General features: G+C 37.4%; 1 protein-coding gene across 2 annotated transcripts in view; it reads right to left on the reverse strand.

Annotated features, from left to right (window-relative positions):
* Nucleotides 1-23,233, reverse strand: part of LOC127950849 (thymocyte selection-associated high mobility group box protein TOX-like) — a 57,561-nt gene that overhangs the window by 24,348 nt on the left and 9,980 nt on the right. Inside the window, exons 2-3 of one of the 2 annotated variants that reach the window (XM_052548193.1) lie at nucleotides 4,322-4,387; nucleotides 2,055-2,162 (exon numbers count right to left, since the gene is read on the reverse strand). In XM_052548193.1, coding sequence (XP_052404153.1) covers nucleotides 2,055-2,162; nucleotides 4,322-4,387 — 174 coding nt within the window. The remainder of the gene's footprint in view (nucleotides 1-2,054; nucleotides 2,163-4,321; nucleotides 4,388-23,233) is intronic. The other variant, XM_052548194.1, reaches the window with a different exon arrangement.

The raw sequence follows: 23,233 nt of genomic DNA on the forward strand, positions 1-23,233 counted from the left end.
TAATGGTACACTCAACATCACTGATCTCACCAATCACTCTGAGGACTGGCTTATGAAAGTAACTGGCTCGTCCATACCCGGTGCACAGACCTCGGCAGCTTTTCGATTTTTAAAATCAACCTAAAAACTATCAGATCAAATCAAAAGTGCTTCTCTAACCATTCATATAATAGCCATGATCCTAACACTTGGCCTTGGCCGCTCTCCAGGTTGCCTTTGGTTTGTATTATAGCGCAGATTAAAAGACACAATTGCAGTACATGTTTTGCCTTTAGCACTGAGGCTGCGGATGCTTTTCAGCTTCAGTTTTAGCTTCGCGAGTGTGAAGTATAAAATAGGCACAGGGGTACGCTTCTCTCTAATTCGGTTAATGTGTGTTTAAAAGCAGGAGAACGCTTTGTTGCTATGTACCACACAGTGAGGTCAAGGTGAATTCAACTGTTGTTGCCAATAAAAGTAATTACCTGCTCCCAACAGAGGGAAATAGAGAAGTCGAGAGAGAGAGAGAGAGAGAGAGAGAGAGAGAGAGAGAGATATGTGAGGACCCACTAAAACAGCAGAAAATACTGTCTCTCATAAGCAAGAGGAAATAATATGTACAAAGAGTTTTAAGATTCAAAGGGAAACATAAAAGTAGTGCTAGACTCAAAGCAGCTCTAAGATAACAGAAATCCTATTCATACACATAAACTCAGTGTGGAGCTCAGTGGCAAATAAAAGTGTGATCTACACAACAATGGAGTGCAGGATGCAGAGACAGACGTATGTTATACTATGGTATCCTCACATAATGTTTCAAATACATCAAATGAAAGTAAATTGTTGTAAGCTATCTCAGATTCATCTTTTAATATTCATTTTATCTTGATCTTGAATCTTGAATCTTTTAGAAAGTCAAGTAACTTAGTTTTTCAATAAATATTTATTTTGCATTTAAAGCAAAAGGGAAATTTGCAGTAACATTTGCTTTGTTGTCCTACAGGTTTATTAAATGAATTCATCATAGGACGATAACTGATATTTACTTTATTCATGTTCTCCCTATTAAAAAAATAAATGTACTAAAATGTATTTGAAATGCATTGATTCATGCTAAATACACTACAAATACATTTAAATATTATGTACTTAATAAAAATACCCTGCAATAGTACTTTTAGTAAACTAAACTCGTATACTTAAAGTCTGGTAAATGGGAACAACTAATTTTGTGCTCAGTTCACTTTTATTGTCAGGAGTAGTGCTGAAGTCCAACTTAAGATATACTGAAGTATTATTTTTTTAAACTAAGGTTCTGTTTTTACATTTAGATTAACTTTGTAGTCATTTAAGACTCACTTAAAGTTAATGTATGAAAACACAATTCATTTTTTTATAACACTGATAAATGTACTGTAAGTCCAGTCTGTAGGATTGACACTTACACCTATGGAGTGGTTGAACTAGGTATTGCAGTCCAAATTCAAAATATTGTAGAAGGTTTTTTTCACCCTCCTCCTCAGATTTGACGCACAGGCAGGAACAAGCACACTTGGTGATTAATGAAATTAAATACGCTGTGTTTTCCACCATCTGGCATTACCTGGGTCGCCGAAATACAATTGGGTAAACTGCCAGTGGGTGGGATTCAGAAAACAAAACAAAGACTGACATTCCGGCCCAGAACACACATTTTCAAAGGAGAATAACTGACTGTAGCATTGTTTTTGAGATAAACAGGTATGTTAACTTGTAAGCATGTTTCTTAAATATCTGCAAACATATTATGGTATTTTTATGCTTTAGTAGAGTCAAAATCTTACATACAGCACCTTTAAACCTTAAACCCCTTAAAATGATTATCTGTTTTTTATTCTGTACATTATAATGTTGTGATGCCTATATTACCTTGTAGAATTTAAAACAAAACAAAACAGTGTTATTGTAAAAATAGCGTAAATGTAAAAAGGGTCCATATGGATGAGACACACACAGCATGTAACACACAAATAATGTAAGTTGCTGTTATTTTGCACTAATGGACATCTGCTCGGCGTTGGTGTGGGGTTATTTACCCATGTCAGACGGGGGCCGTCCGTGTGTGTAGGGGCATCTCTTTTCCAGTGGCCGCCAGCCTGCTTGTTGCTGTGCTGCGTCTGGCTGGGACTTGCAGGCACGCGGAACTACAGTGGGATGCAAGGCCAAGGGGTCAACCGACACAGTAGGGTAACAAGAAACGATAGCACATGCAAGACTCCATTCAACTTTCATCACTCTTCAATCCTTTTTTTTTTTGGCTCTGTGCTGCTTGAGATTCTCAGTGCATCTTTCATCTCCACCGACATTAAAGCTGCATCAAACATGTAGCTTGAGCACCTTAAATACAGTGCCAATGCAGACAATGCACTTTGTAAATCAATTTCAAGCTATGTAATGGGTGGCACAATAGGACCGTATGCAGCTTTTCTTGTTTAAAGAGGTATAAACTCTATGAAACAAACAAGTGACCTGTAATTCAGTGCACTTTCCTTTACATTCTCCTGAATGCATTTGCTACAGCACACTGAATAATACATGAGTCAAATATCATTTATTTATTTTTTCTCTTGCTATTGAGAGCCATAACACCACTGGGCTTACTCTCTATAGCCTACAGGTTAGACTGTTATTCTCACTAATTCTCTATATCATAATGCACTGGTAATGCTTATTGAAGAGCTTTTAGGACTCGCATAAGATTATGTATAAGTATTGTGTTTATATGTATTTCAAGAACATAACCTAGAACGAATGAATGTGACTTTCAACATGACATCATAATAAGGCATTTGCATTTATAATTATGACTAGTGAGTGAATGCCAAGTGACAGCCTTTAGTTACAGACAGCTGTTTACAAATACATATAAAATATTGATTGGTCAATAATTAAATGTTCACTGACATATTTGATTAAATCAGATTAGATTAGTTTTTTTTATATTATATTATATTATATTATATTATTATAGGTTGTTTGACTAATTGACCTCATTAGTCAACTGATTGACCAATATGCCCCATGTTTGACCAGGTCTTTCTCTAAAAAGATTTTTCTGTCAGCGCACAAAGAGCTAAAACTTTGTGAAACCACAAGCAAATGTGTTCTTGATTAAGTTTAAATATACAATTTTCGACATGCGTGAGAAAGGTGTGAATTGCACCTTCACACGTTTCAGCAGAACAGGAGACCTGTTAAACATTACTTATGTCAAACCAAAAGACAGGAGATGTTTTGAGCAGCCTGCCAAACCATATGGACAGGTTTTTTTCCCCCCTTAAAGCGTGTTTCATTATTAAATTAACTTTTGCAAATGGAATGATTATTCATAACACTATTTTTAACTTAACATAAGTGAGATGGGGAGGGAGGGGGTTGTTTTAGAGCAGGAGCTATTTCACATTACACTCTACACGTCTTACATTAAAGGCCAAACTCTGTGATCCACAAACAGATTGAATTTGACGCTTTCATTGTGTTTACTGCATCAAGGCACTTTGCAGAAAAGTTGTTTTTAACCTTGAGTAATATTTCAGCATCCCATTGTGTATAGCGTTCGAAGTTTGAAATGTCAAAATGTAGCTCATGACAAAAACAGGAAGGAAATGTTTTAATAGAGCAGCAACATCACATATAGCCTGCTGCAGGTTAATAAAACTTGCAGGGAAAAATACTGCGGGAAAAATTCCTGGTTACAATTTTGTACATGCACACATGATCAGTCTGTCCATGCTGCATCGGGCCTCCTGTCACTTGGCAGAAACTAATTAACCCGTAGCCTTAATTCATTAGCCAAACGTGTAAAAGGACCCCTAAGATAACCTGCTCTCCTCATGCAGGCATGTTCACCCTTGACCTTAATGCACCCACCTGCATGCTTTAGTTTAAAAATGTAATCAAGCTGTGCTTTTTATAGCTTGAGTCACTGATGAAACAGCCTTTTATCTTTGTTGTTCGAACAAGCACAAGTATGCTAAACTTCCCTCGGTGAGTAACGGACGAAACTAGAGGAGCATTGCTCTGAAATGCTGCAGTCTGCCTTTTATAGACCCGTGGCCTTGTTTGCAGTCCGTACTGTGTGTAGTTTTTAATGAAAGTGTGAATGGAGGAAATGAAAGCCTGCGACAATATGCATTAAAGCTTCATTTCATTAAGCTGAGACAAAGCTTTAAATGCTTTGTTTACATGTTATAATAGCCCCTGATTATGGTGGCGACTGATAGCGGCTCTAATTTGCGATGCGCCGGCTTAAATTTGTTTAATTACGACTTAAAACAAAAGGAGTGAGCAGTAATTAACCCACCTGGTTCCCTGGCACAAAGTCCTGGCTGGGCTCTGGCATACTCATGAACATGTTTTCACTGTCGTACTGCAAACAGATAGAGAGAGGAGAAAAAACATTAAATAAGCAGTCAGAAATTTTCACTCGACACACAATACGAGCCACAGAATGAGAGAGAGACGCAGAACATGTGGTTGGTATTTCTGCGCAGTGCTTTCTTCCCAAAACGCAGGGCTCAGAGACAATTAGTCTTTGAAGTCCCTGCCGTATCAGATGGAGATGTCAGTGATTTGATGTAATTAGTACACTGGTAATTAAAGAGACTGGTTGAGGGGGATGAATGAATGCTTTCATGTGCACAGTGGAATAAAACAGAGGGAGTCGAGTGAGTTTGACAAGCCCACACAAGGATAGACCTGAGACTGTAGGACAGGGCCAGGTGTCTCACCCCAGGTAGAAATGCACAGAAACCTGTAAAATTGTAAAACTTATTTTACCATCAACGGATCATTCTACATACATATAATTGTTTAGAATTTTTTTTTTTGAAGGTACAAAAATGTCACTGGTGCGGTACAATAACCTACAAAAGCTAAATCTCTGTACCTTATTGCCCCTAAATGGTATATTTTAGAAATATGTCATATTACATAAATAAATTGGTTTGCACATGGTATTTTATGCTGACTTTAAAGTTCTTCTTGAGTTATAATAAGAAACGTTTATGAAACAAGAACTGCTTATCCATTTACTCGACCTACATGATAAACAGAAATCAATCAGATCAGAACCAGTGTGTTTTTTTAAAGGGAACCTGCAGCTTGTGCATTCACCTGCTGAAGATGCTCAAAACAGCTTCAGCTGAGTCAGTGCAGGTTAACTGTGTGATGAAGGAGAGTCAGCCTGTGACCCAGCTGTGCAGCACACCTGGGAAATTACAGCAGCACACATTGGCTGCCAGCTACAGTCCACTCAGCAACACACACACACACACACACCGATTCTGCTGACACGCCTGCCTGACAAATACCCGCCAATTTACATCTGTTCCACTTCCATACAAACCTCTGAAAAATGACTGATTAATATCAAAAGCAGAAATCAGATACGTTTTAAGTTGGCTCTGAGGGAATGGCTTTCTCAGCAATTGGCTCTTGACGGGGCTGTCATTAACACACATCCATGACACTTATTTGAGTGTAACGAAAGAATGAGAGAGGGTGTCGCGAAGGAGAAGAGACCGAGTGAGAGAGGAAACACGTGGCTGATGACTGACACTGGCTGAATGTTTGTATTTCTGTTCACCCGAGCAGCACATCTCATTTCATTATGCCTGCTGGAGATAATTCTATGGAAATGAAATGGCAATAATCCTAATGAAAGCCTATCACATTGCGACCTTTTTAAGTGTGCGAGTTGATGGGCCGATCTGATTGGTTTTTGCACCCGGATGACAGTTAATTCCATGCTAGCTTATTGATTGTGATTAATGAGATCAGGCTGATCTAAGATGTGGCTATTCTTAAACTATGAAATGTGCTGTTTTCTGAAACACCACTACAACCTAGTAATAAGCCTCTATTCATAACAAGGAAAAATGTTGGAAAATGTTGAAATAGCATATCATTTTTCAGCTATGCTGCAGTTATTGGTTTTGGACAGAGTAAGTCCCGTCTTCTAAATTAAAGAGCCAAATGCCAGTTAAAATCCCATAGAAAGAGTCACTGTCCTGAGACATACTGGCAGGACCAACCTGAAGTATGCTTTTTGAGCATAAAAAATATAATTTATGGGACAATTTTTGTTAGATTTTATAAGCAGTTTTAAAGATTTCAGTATGCCACTATTTTCATTAGTAAAAATACAGGTATAGTACTTTTGGTATTGCATAAACTGTTCATTATTTTAAATGTTTTTTGCGAAGCATTATGGAATTGCATTCTCCAAGCAGTGATACAAGCATTGCTTCCTTAGATTTTGACCTGAAAAGAGTTTTAGATTAATCTTCATGTCAGTATAGTGTTCCAATGGCATCTTGAAACAGAACCAAGAACCAACATCTTGCAGAATTACAACAAGAAAACAATAAGATTTGACAGTAAATAGAACACCACAAAACTGCTTGTGACTGGTTCCAAAACCCCTGATTATACTGATTAATAAAAATTAATTCCTCAACTCAACAGCACTGTCACCCACTCACATGGCAGCCAGTTATTTAAAACAGAAGGTTCGAGACGCAGCCGTTCACACCATATCCATTTTCATAAAGATTCTCTCTAGTTTTTCACTGCAGTGACCTTTCACATGTCTCTCTCAGTGTCCGGGCGCCGTTCTATCTGCTTAGCTCTTACCCTCTATCAGACACTATTTGCATATGAATGTGCCAGTGGAAAGTGTGAGGTGGCCTTTGCTGAAAAAGTGAAACCTCAGAGCTAAACCCATCAAACTGACACCAAATCCATCCAGCAACAGTTGGCCAACACCCTCCCTCACCTACACGCCGAACGCGCCTTTGGAGCAAACCCTGGCAAATGTGTGAACTCCATTTCACAAGCTGTACGGGCCGATTGTGACTGAGGTTTCCCTTGATTCGTGTGAACTAGGGTTTCTCAATCTTGTGGCAAGCTGGGAGCCATTTTGTGTCACTGTAGCTTTTCTTTCAGAGCCTGAGGTGCCATTACATGACCAATAAAACCACAGCCAGTGTAGGCTGCATTTCTTAAAATCTGACAGCTCGACTGCATATGCTACTTACACAAAGTATTGTATTATTAGCAGAAAAAAATGCCACAAGAGTCCATCATTGAACTACAAGGCCGCAGGCATCAGCTACATCCTAAAATAAACAACAGTTTTAGTGTGAAAAGCAAGAAAGTATCTGTGCAAGCAGGTCAACAAACGACTACAATGTGCGTTCGGCAGCTGCCGCGCTGATGCAAATGAGCTATCAAATAACAAAAACAACAAAAACAAAACAGGGCCTAATGGCTGCAGGACTGTAAATCGATCCCTTCCACACTCCGCCCCGAGCGTCTGGCAGCTTCATAGGAAGCTTAGGTAAAAGAAATTGATCCCAACTGACATGACCACATGCTAACAAATTCCTCATTATGATTAATAGGAAGTGTTCCTCAGGGGGAGGAGGGTAATGACATGCTAGTGTTCTCCCAGAATAATATTAGAAAGTCTGTGGCAACACTTATTAGCTCTGTAATTAAACCGTTCATCCTTAAATGACTCCCCTGGTTCAGAACGACGAGGCCTACGGGCCAAAGTGTGCGCGAGGGGAATGAACTGTGGCCAGGAATGTGTTCATTCGCTAATGCCCGTATTTATCTTACAAGGGGTTTTCTGTTAATTGATTCTAATTAGTGTCACTGGAGGATCTTGGCGTCGACGGCCGATCGGAATGAGGTGTTTAAGAGAGTGGTGTTTGATTCTGATCCGAAACTAGCTTCAAAATTTTCTCAATCAATTAACGTGTGTGAATTAGGCCAACCCGATCACAAGGGAAAATGTAGGCATTTTACGAGGTGTCGATTTCACACAAATTAATATGACGTGAACCGTACAAAAACGTAAAATTATTAGGAAAGGATGAAGGTCCACCCCAACCCACACTTAAACATGTGGAGTAAGCATATTGTACAGAAACATACAAATGAGATTGTATTAGGGCTGGGACAACGTATGCGCATCGATTCGTCTACCTGTTTTTATTTCTCTAAAAAACGTTTGCAAAACATTTACCTTATGTGCGCTGAATATACGCCGGATCAACATTCTGTTCAACGTTATATAATCAATCCAGGGGTTTTTCTGCATTGATCTTTTTTTTGGCGGCTGTCAAAGCCTTATTTGATCAGTGAGTAATGTAGAATAGAATGACTGATGCGCCTGGCAGGGCGGGTACGAGAGAGAGCCCCGGCTGCGCGCGCACACTCACAGTCTTCAAACAACACGAGTGCTTCTTGCTCTCTCTCTCCCTCGTGCATATTAATCAAAATCATTAAACACGATAGAAAAAGGGCGAAACACCAAAGTTTCATGCGCGCTCGCGCACTCACAGTCTTCAAACTACACGAGCGCTGTCTTTCTCTCTCTCTCTCTCTTTCTCTCCCTCGTGCATATTAACCAAAATCATTAGACACTATAGAAAAAGGGTGGACGCCAAAGTTTCATGTGGAGCATTCGGAGATTTTTTTTTTTTTCTCCATGACAGGCTGCTGGCTCCCACTGTTAATCTTTTTTTTTTTTTTTGGAAAAACACTCTCTGTATTATTATTTTAAAGCCCTCAAGTTTACATTGGTTACTGTATTCTTTCAATTGCTCTAAACAAGTATTTTGGGTGACCTTTCTTATTGAATGCTAGACATCAAGTTTTCATCTGAAAGACAAACTTTTTTCCAGTAAGCTTGTTTCAGTAAGCTATGTGTTTTCAAGGCTTCAAGGTTTTATTGAATGCTATCTCTATACAAGTGCAAAGTAATGCATTCGTAGTCAGTCTTTTATTTTGTAATTTTAAAAGCAATAAACATATATTGCAATGTTAAGGAATTCATTTTTTTTTTTCATTCAGATATGTAAATCAACATGTATAAATTGCTAGTAGTCAATTAATGGGGAGATAATCGAAATCGAATCGGTCAGGAAAAATTAATCGTTAGATTAATCGACCCATCGAAAAAATAATCGCTAGATTAATCGTTTAGATTTTATGAATTCATACTAAATAACCACCAATTTATAAAACATAGTAATGAATCGACCCTTCGCAGGGAGTTTGATTGGCAGGCGATCTGACCAATCATACCGTTGAATCTGACATTTTTGTCCAACAAACAAACAAGACCGGACTTTTTACATTGTCCAATCCGATCTCACGGCAATTTGTACACATTTTAGCATGTTAATTCATATGAATTTGTATGAATGACCACTCTTAACCCCGCCCCTAAACCTACCCTCACAGAAATCATGCAACATTGTGATTTACAGTGCATACTGTATACATTTTTTGATCATGTTCATTCTGTGGGATCAAACCCATGATATTGTCTTACAATGTGATGCTCTACCAACTGAGCTATACGAAACCCAAATAATGATGCAGATAAAAAAGTACCAAGCATTATATGAAAGTGTCCTGTTGCCGTTAGGGGCGCAATTGTAGTATACGTTCTGATAATACAAACCTTTATTTTATAAAGCGCGTTTAAAAGCAGCTTCTCAAGGCGCTCGATGGGTCGTATTTCAGGGATTCTGACAAACGACCTGTTTGCAGCACATGTTGGTTAATTGGGCTGTTTGAGGATTAATGAAAGGTTGGGAATCTCATCCAGAACTGGTTTAAATCTTAAAAAGTACCAGAACTAAGTGCCAGACCTTTAGTGGTTCTTCTGTTCGTGGACAGGTCACAGTACTAAAATGCTCAATTGGTGTATATTAATCCGCTACATAGCTCTTGAATCAGTCTCTCAATATATTCAAGACTTGGTAAAGGAGAGTCTACACCGTTACTGAATCTACAAACAAATTATGCTAAATTATACTTTGGCTGAGCTGAATTGAATAATACTAAAGCAAAATAATACAATAATGAATGTCAAAGTGGCCCAAATGAATTATATTAAAAAAATGTGAAAATGGCTCAAATTAATGACAAACTCAAGATGTTTGTTCATATGACAAAGTGTAGGTAAGAATACACTTTAAGTTTTGTATAAATGAAATGACAATGTAATTAGGATCAATTATCTGGCGCTTCCTCAATGGTATTAAGAAACCGGAATCATTAAGCGAAATCGGAACCAGAATCGTTAAATCCTGAGATTCCCATCCGTAATCAAGAGAGTAATAGCTTTCAGCACCTGCTGTTTGAGAGCAGCTCGTATCAGTGCACTGCTCTCTGAGCTCTCCAGAGGTCAGCAGGATTTCTGCAGAGCCCCCCTGACTGGCCTCATCATCCCACTGTGTACACAGATAAAATGGAAACGTTCTGGCTAAACCTGTATAACCCCCACTCCTTAGCTCACAACCCACCCCCCGCCCGACAAACTCCTTTTTCTGGCATACACTATTATATAAGAGAACCAGCTATTGAAGAGGAAGGTACCAGGGCACCCTGCCAACCCCAAGCAGCTCTGAATAACTCTCTATTAAAATATATGAGGAACTTCTGTTCCTCTAATCTTGAGTGTTTTCCACTTAGATGGGCCGGGACGGACTTCTAAAAGGTTCTGGGATGAAAACAAGCTGTGAAGCTGGGATGATGTTAAACCCTTATGTTTTATGTTAGGACCAGTCTGTGCCCTTGAGCGAAGCACTTGGCCACTCCAGCTAATTATATTGTACTGCATTCACAAAAAAAAACATCCATATTTGACAGTGTGCCACTGTTTCTCCAAAACTAGAATTATGGCCTGTAATATCAACATGATACTCTATTGATTTATGCACGGCTACAATTTGAAAATCAAGACACAAATGAAGGCCTTTCAGATCACAGCAAAATATTGCATTCGGTATGTTTCCAAAGTGCACATAATATAATAAAATCTATGAAATGTTGCATTTGTTATATGAACAAAATACATCTTAGGTGGGGATATGTAAAATGAGCATATTATGCAAAAGAGGGTGCAAAGTTTATGTATGTGTAGAATTATGAAACGACTTCATTTTGAAAGCGCTAATGATGACAAAGGTCTTCCTGAAAAGTCATTCTAACTGAAATGTGTGTAAAATTTCCAGCTATTAAAATCTGATTTCAAGGTTTTGAATTCCAACTTAAGTATCATAAATTTCACATTCGAGCCAATTTTATGTAACTCAAAGCTAATCTTTCTCACCATAAATGAACCCAATAAATCAAATGGTGAAAGAAACGCTCCCTCTCCCTCAACGAGAGCCATAATTTTATGTAAATGTTATACAATAATCTGTATTCTATATCTGAGCATGGTAATGAGATTGGTTGCTCTACATTATTCATATTGTACAGATCCAATATAAACAGATATCATAAGAAGGGGGGAAGGGAGCCGAGGAAAGACACATGATGCCGCAGACATATTGGTGACAGAACAGATTACAAACAAAGGACGTTTCGAGGCCTTTTAGGTGAAGCTCCACATATTGTCGTGCATTTCCTGTGGAACCGGAGGCTGATGGCGCTCTCTTGTTTCAGTACTATTCTCTCTGCTCTAGAAGGACCCAATCAAAATGGCCGCCGTTCAGGAAGAAAGGTAATGAGATATGAGTGCAATGGAACACTTTGCGCCCGAACATAATCATGCAACTTGCTTGCAATCAATGAGCCCCACATCATCTCTTGTGACTGCCTGTTGTAACGCTTCACCATAGACGCGGCATACTTTTCGCCGCCATGCATCACGTTTGACTTCTACGACTTTGTAAATGGCAAAAATATAAAATGATCCAAGAAACAAATAAGAAAAGAGGAGCCAATTGAATATATTTGTTGAACAGTGGGGCCATTACTTTGATGTTTATAGCTCCTGGCAGTTCTTGTAGATTTCTTTTTATTGGATGCTGTATATTGACCCCTTTGTCAAATTGGCTTTATGCATTTGCTTCTCTGGCACTGGATGATATGTCTAGAAGTGACATCTCTCCTGCTCAGTGATACATACTGTAATCAAATAGAACGAATCCTATTTCTGGCGTTGCACCTGTGCTCAGACTTTATTGCTGTGCTGTACTCATCATTTCATGTGACGCAGATGTGAATGGCATCGTGTTTTTTTGTCCACAAATGTTTTAGTGCGGTACAGCTTTCAGTCATTAAAAGCCGTAGTTTGGCAGGAATGGCGAATAGGTCTTGATTGTTAGTACGACAGTTTTTCTGCATTGTCTGAAAGTAAGGAACCATTTTTGCTGCACCGGCTAGGACATTTTGAGTGTGTGTGTCTCCCTCTCTCTCAGATGTCCAGATGTGAATCAGAGCTTTTTTTTCGTGAGACTGGAACCAATTTCATTCCTCATCAGTTTCTTATGGAAGGTCAGAGTATGGGAAAATCAAACTGCGAGTGTGTATTCTTTCCACACCCTGTGGTTTAAATGCACTCACTACTCAGCACCATGCTCATTTTCGTCCCCTTTTATGTTGGACTCAGAGCCGCTGGAATATATGGGCCCCCTAAAATATCTATTATAAAACCTCTTGAACTGACAGAAATGGATATAATGCATTTTTCAATGCTAATGTACTTCTTAAACGTGAAATACGTCACGGCTGTGTTTTTATCTCCAGCTTTTTTATATATAATCTTACAGTGTTCAGATGAAGTGTTTTATTAAAACAATAAATAAATCATTAAAATTAAATTAATTAATTAATGGTAAAACTGAGATTCTCTTGTTGTTGTTGTTGTTGTTGTGGACAAACTGCAATAAATTGATATTACTGCAATGCAGGTAAATGTGAAATAAGAAAAAAAAAAGACTGAGTAACACCCAAGCAACCAGTGTTTTTTTTTCTGAAATTCTATTCAAAACACTGAGTTTGTTTAAAAACAGGCAAGGCAGAAAAAAATGCAAATGCATAAGAAAAAGGATCCTTTTGTTTTGAGCCCAGTCATGGTCATAGCATATATAGTTTTTTTTCTGTGCTAAACATAAAACTGCTCTTTTTCAAAGCATTCATGAGATGATATATTATATAAATACATTTTGCTCCTTCTGTATATAAATGACTGCATAACAGACTGTTGGCAGATTGAGAGAAATAATTAATCCCGTCATCTTGTTATCAGGTGCTCCGTATCAACTCGAAGGTACATCTGGCCAATCAGACCTTCTGCCGACCTCCCTATGTCAACATGTGTGGACCCTTAAAAGCAGCAGTATGTCAGGTAATAAAATATATTCCTCTTCCTTCTCGCAAGATGCTAATGCTGTCTTGGAGACGTGCCAGAAATGCTCTCCGTTTCATTTCTGATCAGCAGATGCTTGAGCCACGAACAGTATGAACATCCAAATGTACACCTTTGGTTTCCCCAGTGTAATTAGTCACCGGTGAAACTTGTCAACGTTTATAAAACACAGAGAGGGCAAGAAAAGTGTGAGAATAATGGCACACAGCAGAGAGGAGGACGTACTGTATGGGCGAAAAGGAGAGGTTTCCTCATGGTTTCATTTCAGCTGAAATCTAAAGGTCAAACGCTGTTACTAAAAGCAGTAGTTTGTGTGAGGCGCGCACTCAAAAGCTTCCCGTGCAGAAAATTACAGCTTATTCCCCAGATATGAGTACATTATGATTTATTTTATATTAAAATAAAGAAATAAAAAATTACTCGATACGAGATGCTGTCGATAGCAACCACTTCTCGGAGAGGAGCACGCAGGGGTTTGTTGTCAAACCAAATTACACACATTCTTTCCATGGATAAACCGAAGCCTGAATAATAAGCAGCCACAAAAGTGGGTCAGGGTCGTCATGGAGAGAAATAGAGGCAAAGGGAGAGAGAGAGAGAGAGAGAGAGAGAGAGAGAGAGAGAGAGAGAGAGAGAAAGAGAGAGAAGGGTGGTGGGGGGGTGTTTCTCTCTTTGCTCCCTAGCATTCAATATCAAGAGTGGCAGTCATCTTTGACTTCAAATCATTCCTCTGATGAATAACCTTTGTCTGTACTGCATTATGGCACAAAGTGATTTCTTTTTCCAACCCCCCCCCCAAATCCCCCCCCCCCAAAATGGCAATTTTCTGAGAGCCTGAAGCTGAACTGAAAACGTCTTCATTCGTGTTCCACCACTGTAATTTATTACAGTGAGCTAGAGTGACTTTCATGACTACCTATAGAGGCACTCTGATATTAGGCCCAGAGATGAGGATGAAGTATAAATCACTGCCTGGCTCTTATTGAATTGGTACGATTTCATGTCACGCCGAGAAACCATGTTGGGCTTTTCCCCCTGCGCTTTGCCTCCAAGCCGTCGCGTCGATTTATTTCCCAATACTGTACATTGCGACGTAATGCATGTATTCATTTCTATCAGTTGATTGGTGAAAGCCCCACACTGAGAACTAAGCCAGGCTCCTATGTTACAGTGATCTTCACAATGGGCCGACTTAGATATGCGAAGAATGGCAATTTGTGCTAGGGGAAATAATGCGATGACGCAGCTCTCCCGTCGTTGCAGTCCGGTCTGTAAAGAGACAGCCGAGCTTCAGGGAAACATTTTTTACTTTATTGGTTTAATGATTCATGAATGATGACATATTGCTTTTCTCCTTTTCTCCTGGCCGTGTTGTTGGCGTGAAGCGCTTTATCAGTTCCTGCGGCTCGTGGTTTGTGGTCACTGGTGTCGGCGCAATTAGCTTAAATTAAACCATTAGCGAACTTTAATGTCTGTTTCCCCTAACCGAGTCCTTAGATATGCTTCAACACTGACTGGATCTCATCTAAAACAGAGCTGACCTGAAAAAAGACGGGGATAAAAATGATTAAGTTTCAGAGTGAGCAGCCAGTGGCTTGTTAAATATCCTTTCAGAGTGAGACAAAATTACAGTGTATCATAATTTACTGCCTCAGGAATCCCGATGGAGGTAAATGAAGGCATATTTCACTGGAGACCAATAGATGGTGACATGACCACTTAATTGCTTTATTTTACGATTGGTTGAGGGGAAAATTTGGTTTGAAAAGGCTGTTTGAACAAGTGTTTTCCAGCTCCGAAAGCCCAAAGACAACATTTATTCTCCTGGTTTGTCTTGTGTCTGTAACGTTTCAGTATTTTGATAAATGGTGCAGATTTTGGTGCAGCTGTGCGGGGTCAACGGTGTTTAACTCGTGTGGGAGAGTGTTTAAGTGTATCTCCTCACTTGAGGATGTTTGCAGCTGAAAGGTAGGTCAGGCTATTATTATCTCAACAGGAGTGTGTGTGTGTGTGTGTGTGTGTGTGTGTGTGTGCTACTTTTGGTGTCTGGGATGCAGTCCGACATATGTCTACACCAATGTCCCACAATGCACTTCAACCACATAACAGCTACTTGAAGACATGAAACCTTCCGCATGACATGGTGACCCCTTCCAAACAACCACATGAGACCACTGTCACTAGCACAGCGTTACACAACACATTAACAGTGTTGTAGCACAACTTCCTCATCACTATATTGACAATATATATGCATAATTGGTCATGTATACGTCAAACTTAAAAAAACGTTCACTAAATAAGAAACAAAATATTAAACCAGGCTCTAGTTCATTAACAATACACATGTTCCACAGAGTTTTCTTGTAGATTTTAAACAATATATGTAATGTTTTAGATTTGGAACCCCATTTTGTATTTCTTTATTTAGTTAAAGTAAAAGCAACTTGTTGTGATATTTTGTTTATAATGCAAATACTTTTAAAAATTTTACCAGTCTAAATATTTTATGAGGCCTATATACACCAAATATTTTTTCTTAATGTTTTTGAAAATTTCAATTATAATATATTTATAAATTAATAATAAATAATTGTAAAAGCAACTTGTTGTGATATTTTGTTTATAATGCAAATAATTTAAAAAATTTTACCTGTCTAAATATTTTAGGAGGCCTATATACACAAAATATACATTTTTAATGTTTTTGAAAATTTCAATTATAATAAATTTATAAATTAATAATAAATTATTTATTCCTGTGATGCAAAGCAGAATTTTCAGCACCATTACCTCAGCCTTCTGTTACATGATCCTTGACAAATCATTCTATTGAGATTTGTTGCTCAAAAACTTTATTGATTCATCTTTTTCTGGTAACCGTGATACTTTAGGATTGTTTGATGAATAGAAAGTTCAAAAGAGCTTGCTAAATAAACATATTAGTTAACTTTTGAACACATCTACACATTGTGACTGAAGTGTCCAAATCTAGTTTGTGGCCACGACATATATGCAGTATATTATTAGTACTACCTTAAAATTTCATATTTCAAATGTATTATTGTGGAATTCATCACATCAACATTTGAACAGGCAAGTGACTGATGTGTTCCAGCGCTGGCAGCCAGTCCCTGAGCCCATGAGAGAAGAACATGAGTAATTTATGTAGGGTAGTGTTTCTGAGACAAGGACCCTTGAGAAATCTAATCACTCTCAACAGACTCGAAGAATTTATCCTGGTGCATCAGGAAAATGGACACAACCCCCCGCCCAAGAACTCCCTGGCCGTCCTTGTTGCAGGGAGGTAAGCTACACTAAAACACGATGATCGGTTTTGAGAAAAATGTCATGACCCCAAAAATGTCCCCAAAAAATGTCATCAGGTGCGACGCACTGAAAGGATTAACATTTTTCTGTCTGTATCTTTATACAGAGCGAGGAAAAGAGACAACAAGAAGCAAGAGCTAGGATGACCTGAGTGGACGGCTGCCAGCGCTCGGCTGAAAGGGCTGCAATTTCAGCTATTGTGAGAAAAAAAAACTGTGCCAATTCCCATTACATGAAATTGAATTTAACCTCCAACGCGATTAATTCAGATGTTGGGTCGTTTTTTTCTTACCTTATGGCTGAATGCCACGCACGGTGGCTTATTAAAATATGAATCCGCTTTCTTTTCAATTAGGAAGTGCCCTCATCAAACCTGATCGACATGGAGAAGGTAACTCAACTATTAAACAGCTATTTATATCAACTGCAAGAGCTAGTGAATGAAAATTTAATGAACTCTGCTGTTTACATTAATTTAAGTCCACCTTACAGTTGTAATCAATAGCAGAGCTCTTGCCATCTGGTGAAAACACGGAAAGCCACAAAGAGAGTCGTGTTCAGTCATTTTCCTGCTAATTTGCAAAACACCAAAGACAATTAAACGGAATATCCGGGAAAATCAATCCGCTAATCCATCATTTAACCTGACACCATGTTGACAGAGGGGCGACGCGAGGCTCGTTGTGGGCACCGATAGCAAATCAAAAGGGCCGTGTTCTTTTTACGACAGGCCCCTCCTCGAATCTCCCACAGAAACATACGTATTTAGAGGGAAAAGGCGACACCCTTGAGCGGGCTACTCCGCTTGACAAAAGCTCCCAGCAGGAGCCGACCGAACTCACACATCAGGCTCTGTATCTGAACGCAGTACAATGGGCCACTGTGTTCTCATCCTCAGCTCAGCTATCGCCAGCGCTGCCCGGCCTATTACCAGCAAACGGGAATGCTATCAGACCTGGACATACATAGGGGAAAAAATCCCAAGCATCCCCTCCACATTTGTCCCATTCAATCTGTGACTCAGGCTTTGCATTCACCCCTCTGCTCTACTGTAAGCCACAATAGAAAAGTGTGTTCCAGCGATTTTACCAGGAATGACAGGTAGAGATTAACCAATATACTAATGAAATAAAGCAACCTAATTACTGTAATAATAATAAAAACAACAACAGATTGGTATTTAATATATATTTTTTTATATTAATAAATATTAATTTTATTATTATTATTATTATTATCAATGTCAATAATAATAAAATGTTGCTATTTATAATATATTATTTCAATCTAAATTATTATTATAATTGGCATTAACAACAATAATGTATGTTCATATATCAAATATTAATCTGCATTGTCATTATGAGTAGAAGTACAAATAATAGTAATAATAATAATAATAATAATGATTATTATTATAGATTGAAATGTAATAGATATATATTTAATATAATACATATAATATAAATTATTATTTTTATCAATCAGTAATAATAATAATAATAATATATTGATATTTACAATATATTAATTGAATATAAATTATTATTGTAATTGACATCAATAATAATATATAGTTATGTAATATGTTAATATTAATCAATATTATAATTATTATTGTCATTTATTGCACTATTGTCAGTGGCTTGAGCAATGGAAATTGAGTGATACATAATATATAAAATTAATTAAAGATGTAAATACTATTTTTGGGTGCTATTCTATTAAAAAAACCCACCAAATGTCACCATTTACTGTTTTTAAAATTCATATAATCAATCAAGCTCGTCTGAATATTGGTATATTATATGTCACTAATTTTCTCCAGATTTTTTTTTTTTTTTTTTTTTTTTTTTTTATGAAACAATGGCAACATCAGTATAATACAAGACATTGCTAATCATAAACTATTTTTCTGCCAAGTTATATATTTTACTATACTAACTTGCCACATTAATATATAATCTGCAATCATTTACAGTTATTTTTCAACAAGCTTTGAACATGAATTTCAAATCAGAAATATCCATTTAATACAGCATCTACACTATGAGTGAAAATGTGTCAAACTAGTGATTTCACAGCGCTGTTCTGTGCAGAGCTGAACCTGAGACATTTTTTGTAAGCTTCAGAGTGAATTCTCCTCTCTTGGGCTGTTGCTATGGCTCTATGCATTTCCTCTGCAGCTGCCGTCCTGGTGTGGTGGGTGATAAGCATCAGGGATGCTGGGACACAAGCTCTCTTATCTGGACGCATGACCACAATCACTTCCTGTTCATTACCTCTCCTGCTAGGAAAACACATAGGAATTAATGCGGCCTGACCAATGAGCCGCGGCTAAAAACATACACGGAAAAACAAGCTTGGACACTACCAGGCACAAACATCCCATTATCTGTCAATCATCGAAGCCGCTTGTCTGCTCTGATACATTAGCAGCCAAACGTATGCGTTAGCTAAAGCTAGTTGGACTGCAGCGTTTATGCCTAGGACGCAATAACAGTCCCTCCATTAGAATGCAGGTCTCGTTCCCTGTCAGGAAATTAAGATTGCTTTATTGATACATGCTGTTGCCATGACAAGCATCCACCAGATCCGTCCGGTGCAAGATTTCGGCATCCTGAACATTCGCACAAATCTGGCCTGGCTAATGCGTTTCAGCCTGATCAGCCTCACATGGGTCTCCATGGCATCCTCAGATGAGCCTAGCGTCTGCTTTGCTATTATTTTTTCTACTGATTAAGGACTAAACCTTAGAACTAAATCTGCCTTTACATCTCCTTCTTCTCTTATACTTGAATAATGGTGTTTGGGAAGTTGTCTCTTTAACTGTAGTCACCAGCAAATTTGCTAAGAGGACAAAAATATCTCTATCATATTACCGTATTGATTGCGGGAGAACCTGAGCTGCAAATTTACTTTGAAGTTTCCTTAGGAAAACATGACGTGTCATGATATGAATCAAATAGAGTGATGCTACACATGGAGTTTAAAGACTAAAAATACCTAGATGATATGATATTCATACTTGCTGCATTACAATCACAACCATAATGAAGGCAAAAGCAATTTCATGCGAGCACTTTCATCTGTCAAGTACAACAGATACTTATTTTTTTACTTAAAAGCACAGTTTATCAAAAACTCAAAAATCCTGTCATTGTTTTCCCCTCATGTTGTTTCAAACTAATATTTTATCAGTTAAAAAATTAAATCGTCTTTCATAAAACTAGTCAATATGTGTTATATAACTTTGATTCTGGTCTGTTTCTTAAAGAAATGTAGTGTATGGGTTATATAGACATACTGTATATATCAAACAAGTCATACAAATAACTTTTACTGTGCTTTTATGATGTTTTTCCCCCTTTTTCAAACTTGACAGATGTGGTCACTATGAACTGGAAAATTTCCACTGGAAAAAAAACTGTGTATGTGTTAGGAGCAATATGAGAAAATAATTAAAAACATATTCTTTTTTGGAAACCTCTATCTTTAATTCTCATTTACATTGAATAATCAGTAAACTACAAACAATGCAATTTACAACTAAGTGTAAATGCTTTGATTGCTATTTCTCTTGTATAATGTTCATTAAAACATCATATTAGTGTGATAATGTTCTAAAATATTATTTGGCTTAATCTCACTACAGCTGAGCACCATGAGTTTCCACCCAGTGAAACGTGTCAAATGTGAGTGTGGTTGCTTGATCTCCGTTAACAGGACTAAAAGCATTAACTTCCTATCTGACAAATTTAAAGGGTGCTTCTTTTGTCTTCCAAGAAGCAATTTTGTGTTTTAACCACCTGTAGGAAGCTTTGTGACTCTCTCTCTCTCCCCTTAATGTGCCTCAGGACCTACGGCTGTGAGGTTCATTTGTTTGTGTAGTTTTCTTTGCCCATGTTTAATTACAATGGTGCAGCTGTTCCTCATTTACACTGGGGTCATATATTTGAATGTGTGTGTGTGTGCGCGCGCATATCTCTCTTACTCTCTCTTTATCTCTCTCTCTTCAGGGCCTTGTTTGCAGAGAGCAAAAACACAGTGTCCAACGCTATCAGACGCTGAGGTACTGAAACAGGAATGATTTTGCAGTTCGCCTGTTCGAATTGCAGGGTTGAAAAAAAATCTTGTTATTAAAATGACAAAGGAACTATTTCCATCTTTTAAAACACAAATAACATCTGTGTAATACTGATTTGCATTTACACGAACAAGGAAGGTATGAAACCGAATGCCCAGGGGCTTCGAAAATTCATGAATTGTTTTATAGATCAAGTGTAATATTTGTGATGACAGACTCATTTGCACTCTTATCCAGAATAGGATAGAAAACTTAACCTTCCGGACAGATTTTAATATACTGCGCCTTTCGTTGTGTGCAGTGAGAATCATATTTTTCTAAATCAGGACCTGCAAGACACTGTTTCAATTGGAAGCTATGCGGAAATGAAAGTTTTAAATGACTTTAAAGCTCACATTTGAACATTTAGTGTTTAAAATAATGGTGGTGGATGAAAGGCTGTTTTAAAGGCAGATCATATGCCTTTATATATCCCAACTAATCTAATGTTAAGCCCCAACCACAAAACTTTTCAAAGTGTTTATATAAAACAAATGGGTTTGGAACCATTTTTGACTCCATTTTCTATCCTTTCAGCGGGAAACTGCGAAGAAGGTATGACTAATACAAAACAAAATTGAGTATGACTTTCTGCTGGTTTCCTGTTGAAATGAGCTCCTTGTTTTCTCTGTCCACTGCCTTTCATTTCCATTTCACTTGTAGCTGTCCTGATAAGGTTTAAGTCTCTTTGAATTACCTTCTCTTTTGCTTATGAATGCGCACACACTTGCCGCGCTAAAATTAATTGCTCTCTTGTGTGACGCAGAGAGAGTAACGCATATTTTCATGCCTAATTTTAGGCTCATGAGTCGAGCTGAGTTGGCTGAGTATGTCCTCTGAAAGGCTGAATGTGTAAACACCCAAAATATGGAACATCGATCAGCCTCAACCCCTCAAATAATAACTTGGGTAAATGACTTGCTTCAAAGCTTTTCACCAGACCATGAACAAGCACTGAGGGGAGTTTCTCTGAAAGTCAAGCGTGCAATTATAACTTTAAGTCTGTTATTTTGAGTCGATTTTGACCTCAAACACAGCTGCTCGCAGTAAGGACAAAAAATAAAAAAATAAAAGGGATGTTTGTTGAACACATCTTTTTTTCTTGCTCTTAAATTTTGCAAGTAGAGGAAATGTCAATAGTACAATATACACATAAAGCCAACTTATTAGAAAAAGTCCTAAGCAGTAGGGCTGTCATAGTTATGAAATTTGGCTGACAATTAATTGTCTAAAAGTAGTCAGGGTTATTGTGATTAATCTGTTTTTGTGCTTTGCCGATTATGCCGATTATCGCGATTGTCTGTTTTTTTATGGCTTTCACTACATAACTGTGATTACTTTTAAGGTCCAGTAAATAATTATGATGTTATCTTTTAATCTTTTCTGAGTTATTATTTTGCGGTGTAAGATTACAAAGAGTATTCCAAATTCTTAGAATCAGCTAAAACCGATCCAACTCCAGAGCTATTTTTTTTTCTACACCACTACAGAATATCCATACTGTGTTTGTGGAACTAATGGTCACTCTTTTTTTTAAACCCTTTGTTAAACATAATCCACTAAATACTCACTTCCTCATTACGGAGAAAAACTACATTTGAATAAAAATATATAAGCTATGAAATTAAACTAGCTGACTGTATAATTTAGCAGCAATCACAATATCTTGAAAATTGTATAATTTAAGCATGTTTATTCTGTTTGTATTCTTACAAAACAAATGAATTTAAATAAGATAGAAATTATGAAAAAAAAGAAAGGCTTCTAAAAATCGTTCTTTGTGTAAAACTTTGATAGTGTAAAACACTTAAAACAGTGCGGCGTAAAGCTCTTATTCACATCCAAGGTGCAGAATGGTGCATATGAAGCAACGTGGAGTTGCAGCACTTATGCACATATAGGGTGCAGAATGATACGCTTGAAGCAACATGCAGCACTAATGCACATCTAGAGTGCAGAATGATGTACTTGAAGTAGGGCTGACAATCAATTAAAATGTTTAATCACAATTAATCGCATGATTGTGATGAGATAACTCACAATCTATGTATCTGTGTATCTATGTATCTATCTATCTATCTATCTAGTCAATAATCAAAGTCAATAATCAAATCCTGTCTTGACAAATCTGGTTGTCTAGTTAGATTATGTTTTTTTTTGTTTCCTTTTATTTGAATTTTACTTTCTTACTTTCCAATCAATGACAATTGCAATAAAAATAGCTAATGGCTATGTCAATTTAAATTCAGTAAAAAAAAAAAAAAAATGAACTTAATTTAAAAGCCATTCTCAATTTAATGAAGGATGTTTTCAATTATAAAAATTCTGTTAAAGCACTAAATTCCTTTTCACAGCTGAATCTAATTTACAAAATACATATTTCACATTATAGTGAGCAAATGAAAGACTTCATTTAAAAATCTTTCAATCAGATACATTACCATTCAAAATGTTTGAGGGTGGTAAAATATTTTGGTGTTTTTGAGTCTCTAATGCTCACCAAGGCTGCATTTATTTGATAAAAGAATACAGTAAAGATAATACCATTTAATTATTTTCCATTTTAATTTGTATTT

This window comes from Carassius gibelio, chromosome B2 (genome assembly GCF_023724105.1).
Source record: "Carassius gibelio isolate Cgi1373 ecotype wild population from Czech Republic chromosome B2, carGib1.2-hapl.c, whole genome shotgun sequence".
NCBI lineage: Eukaryota > Metazoa > Chordata > Actinopteri > Cypriniformes > Cyprinidae > Carassius > Carassius gibelio.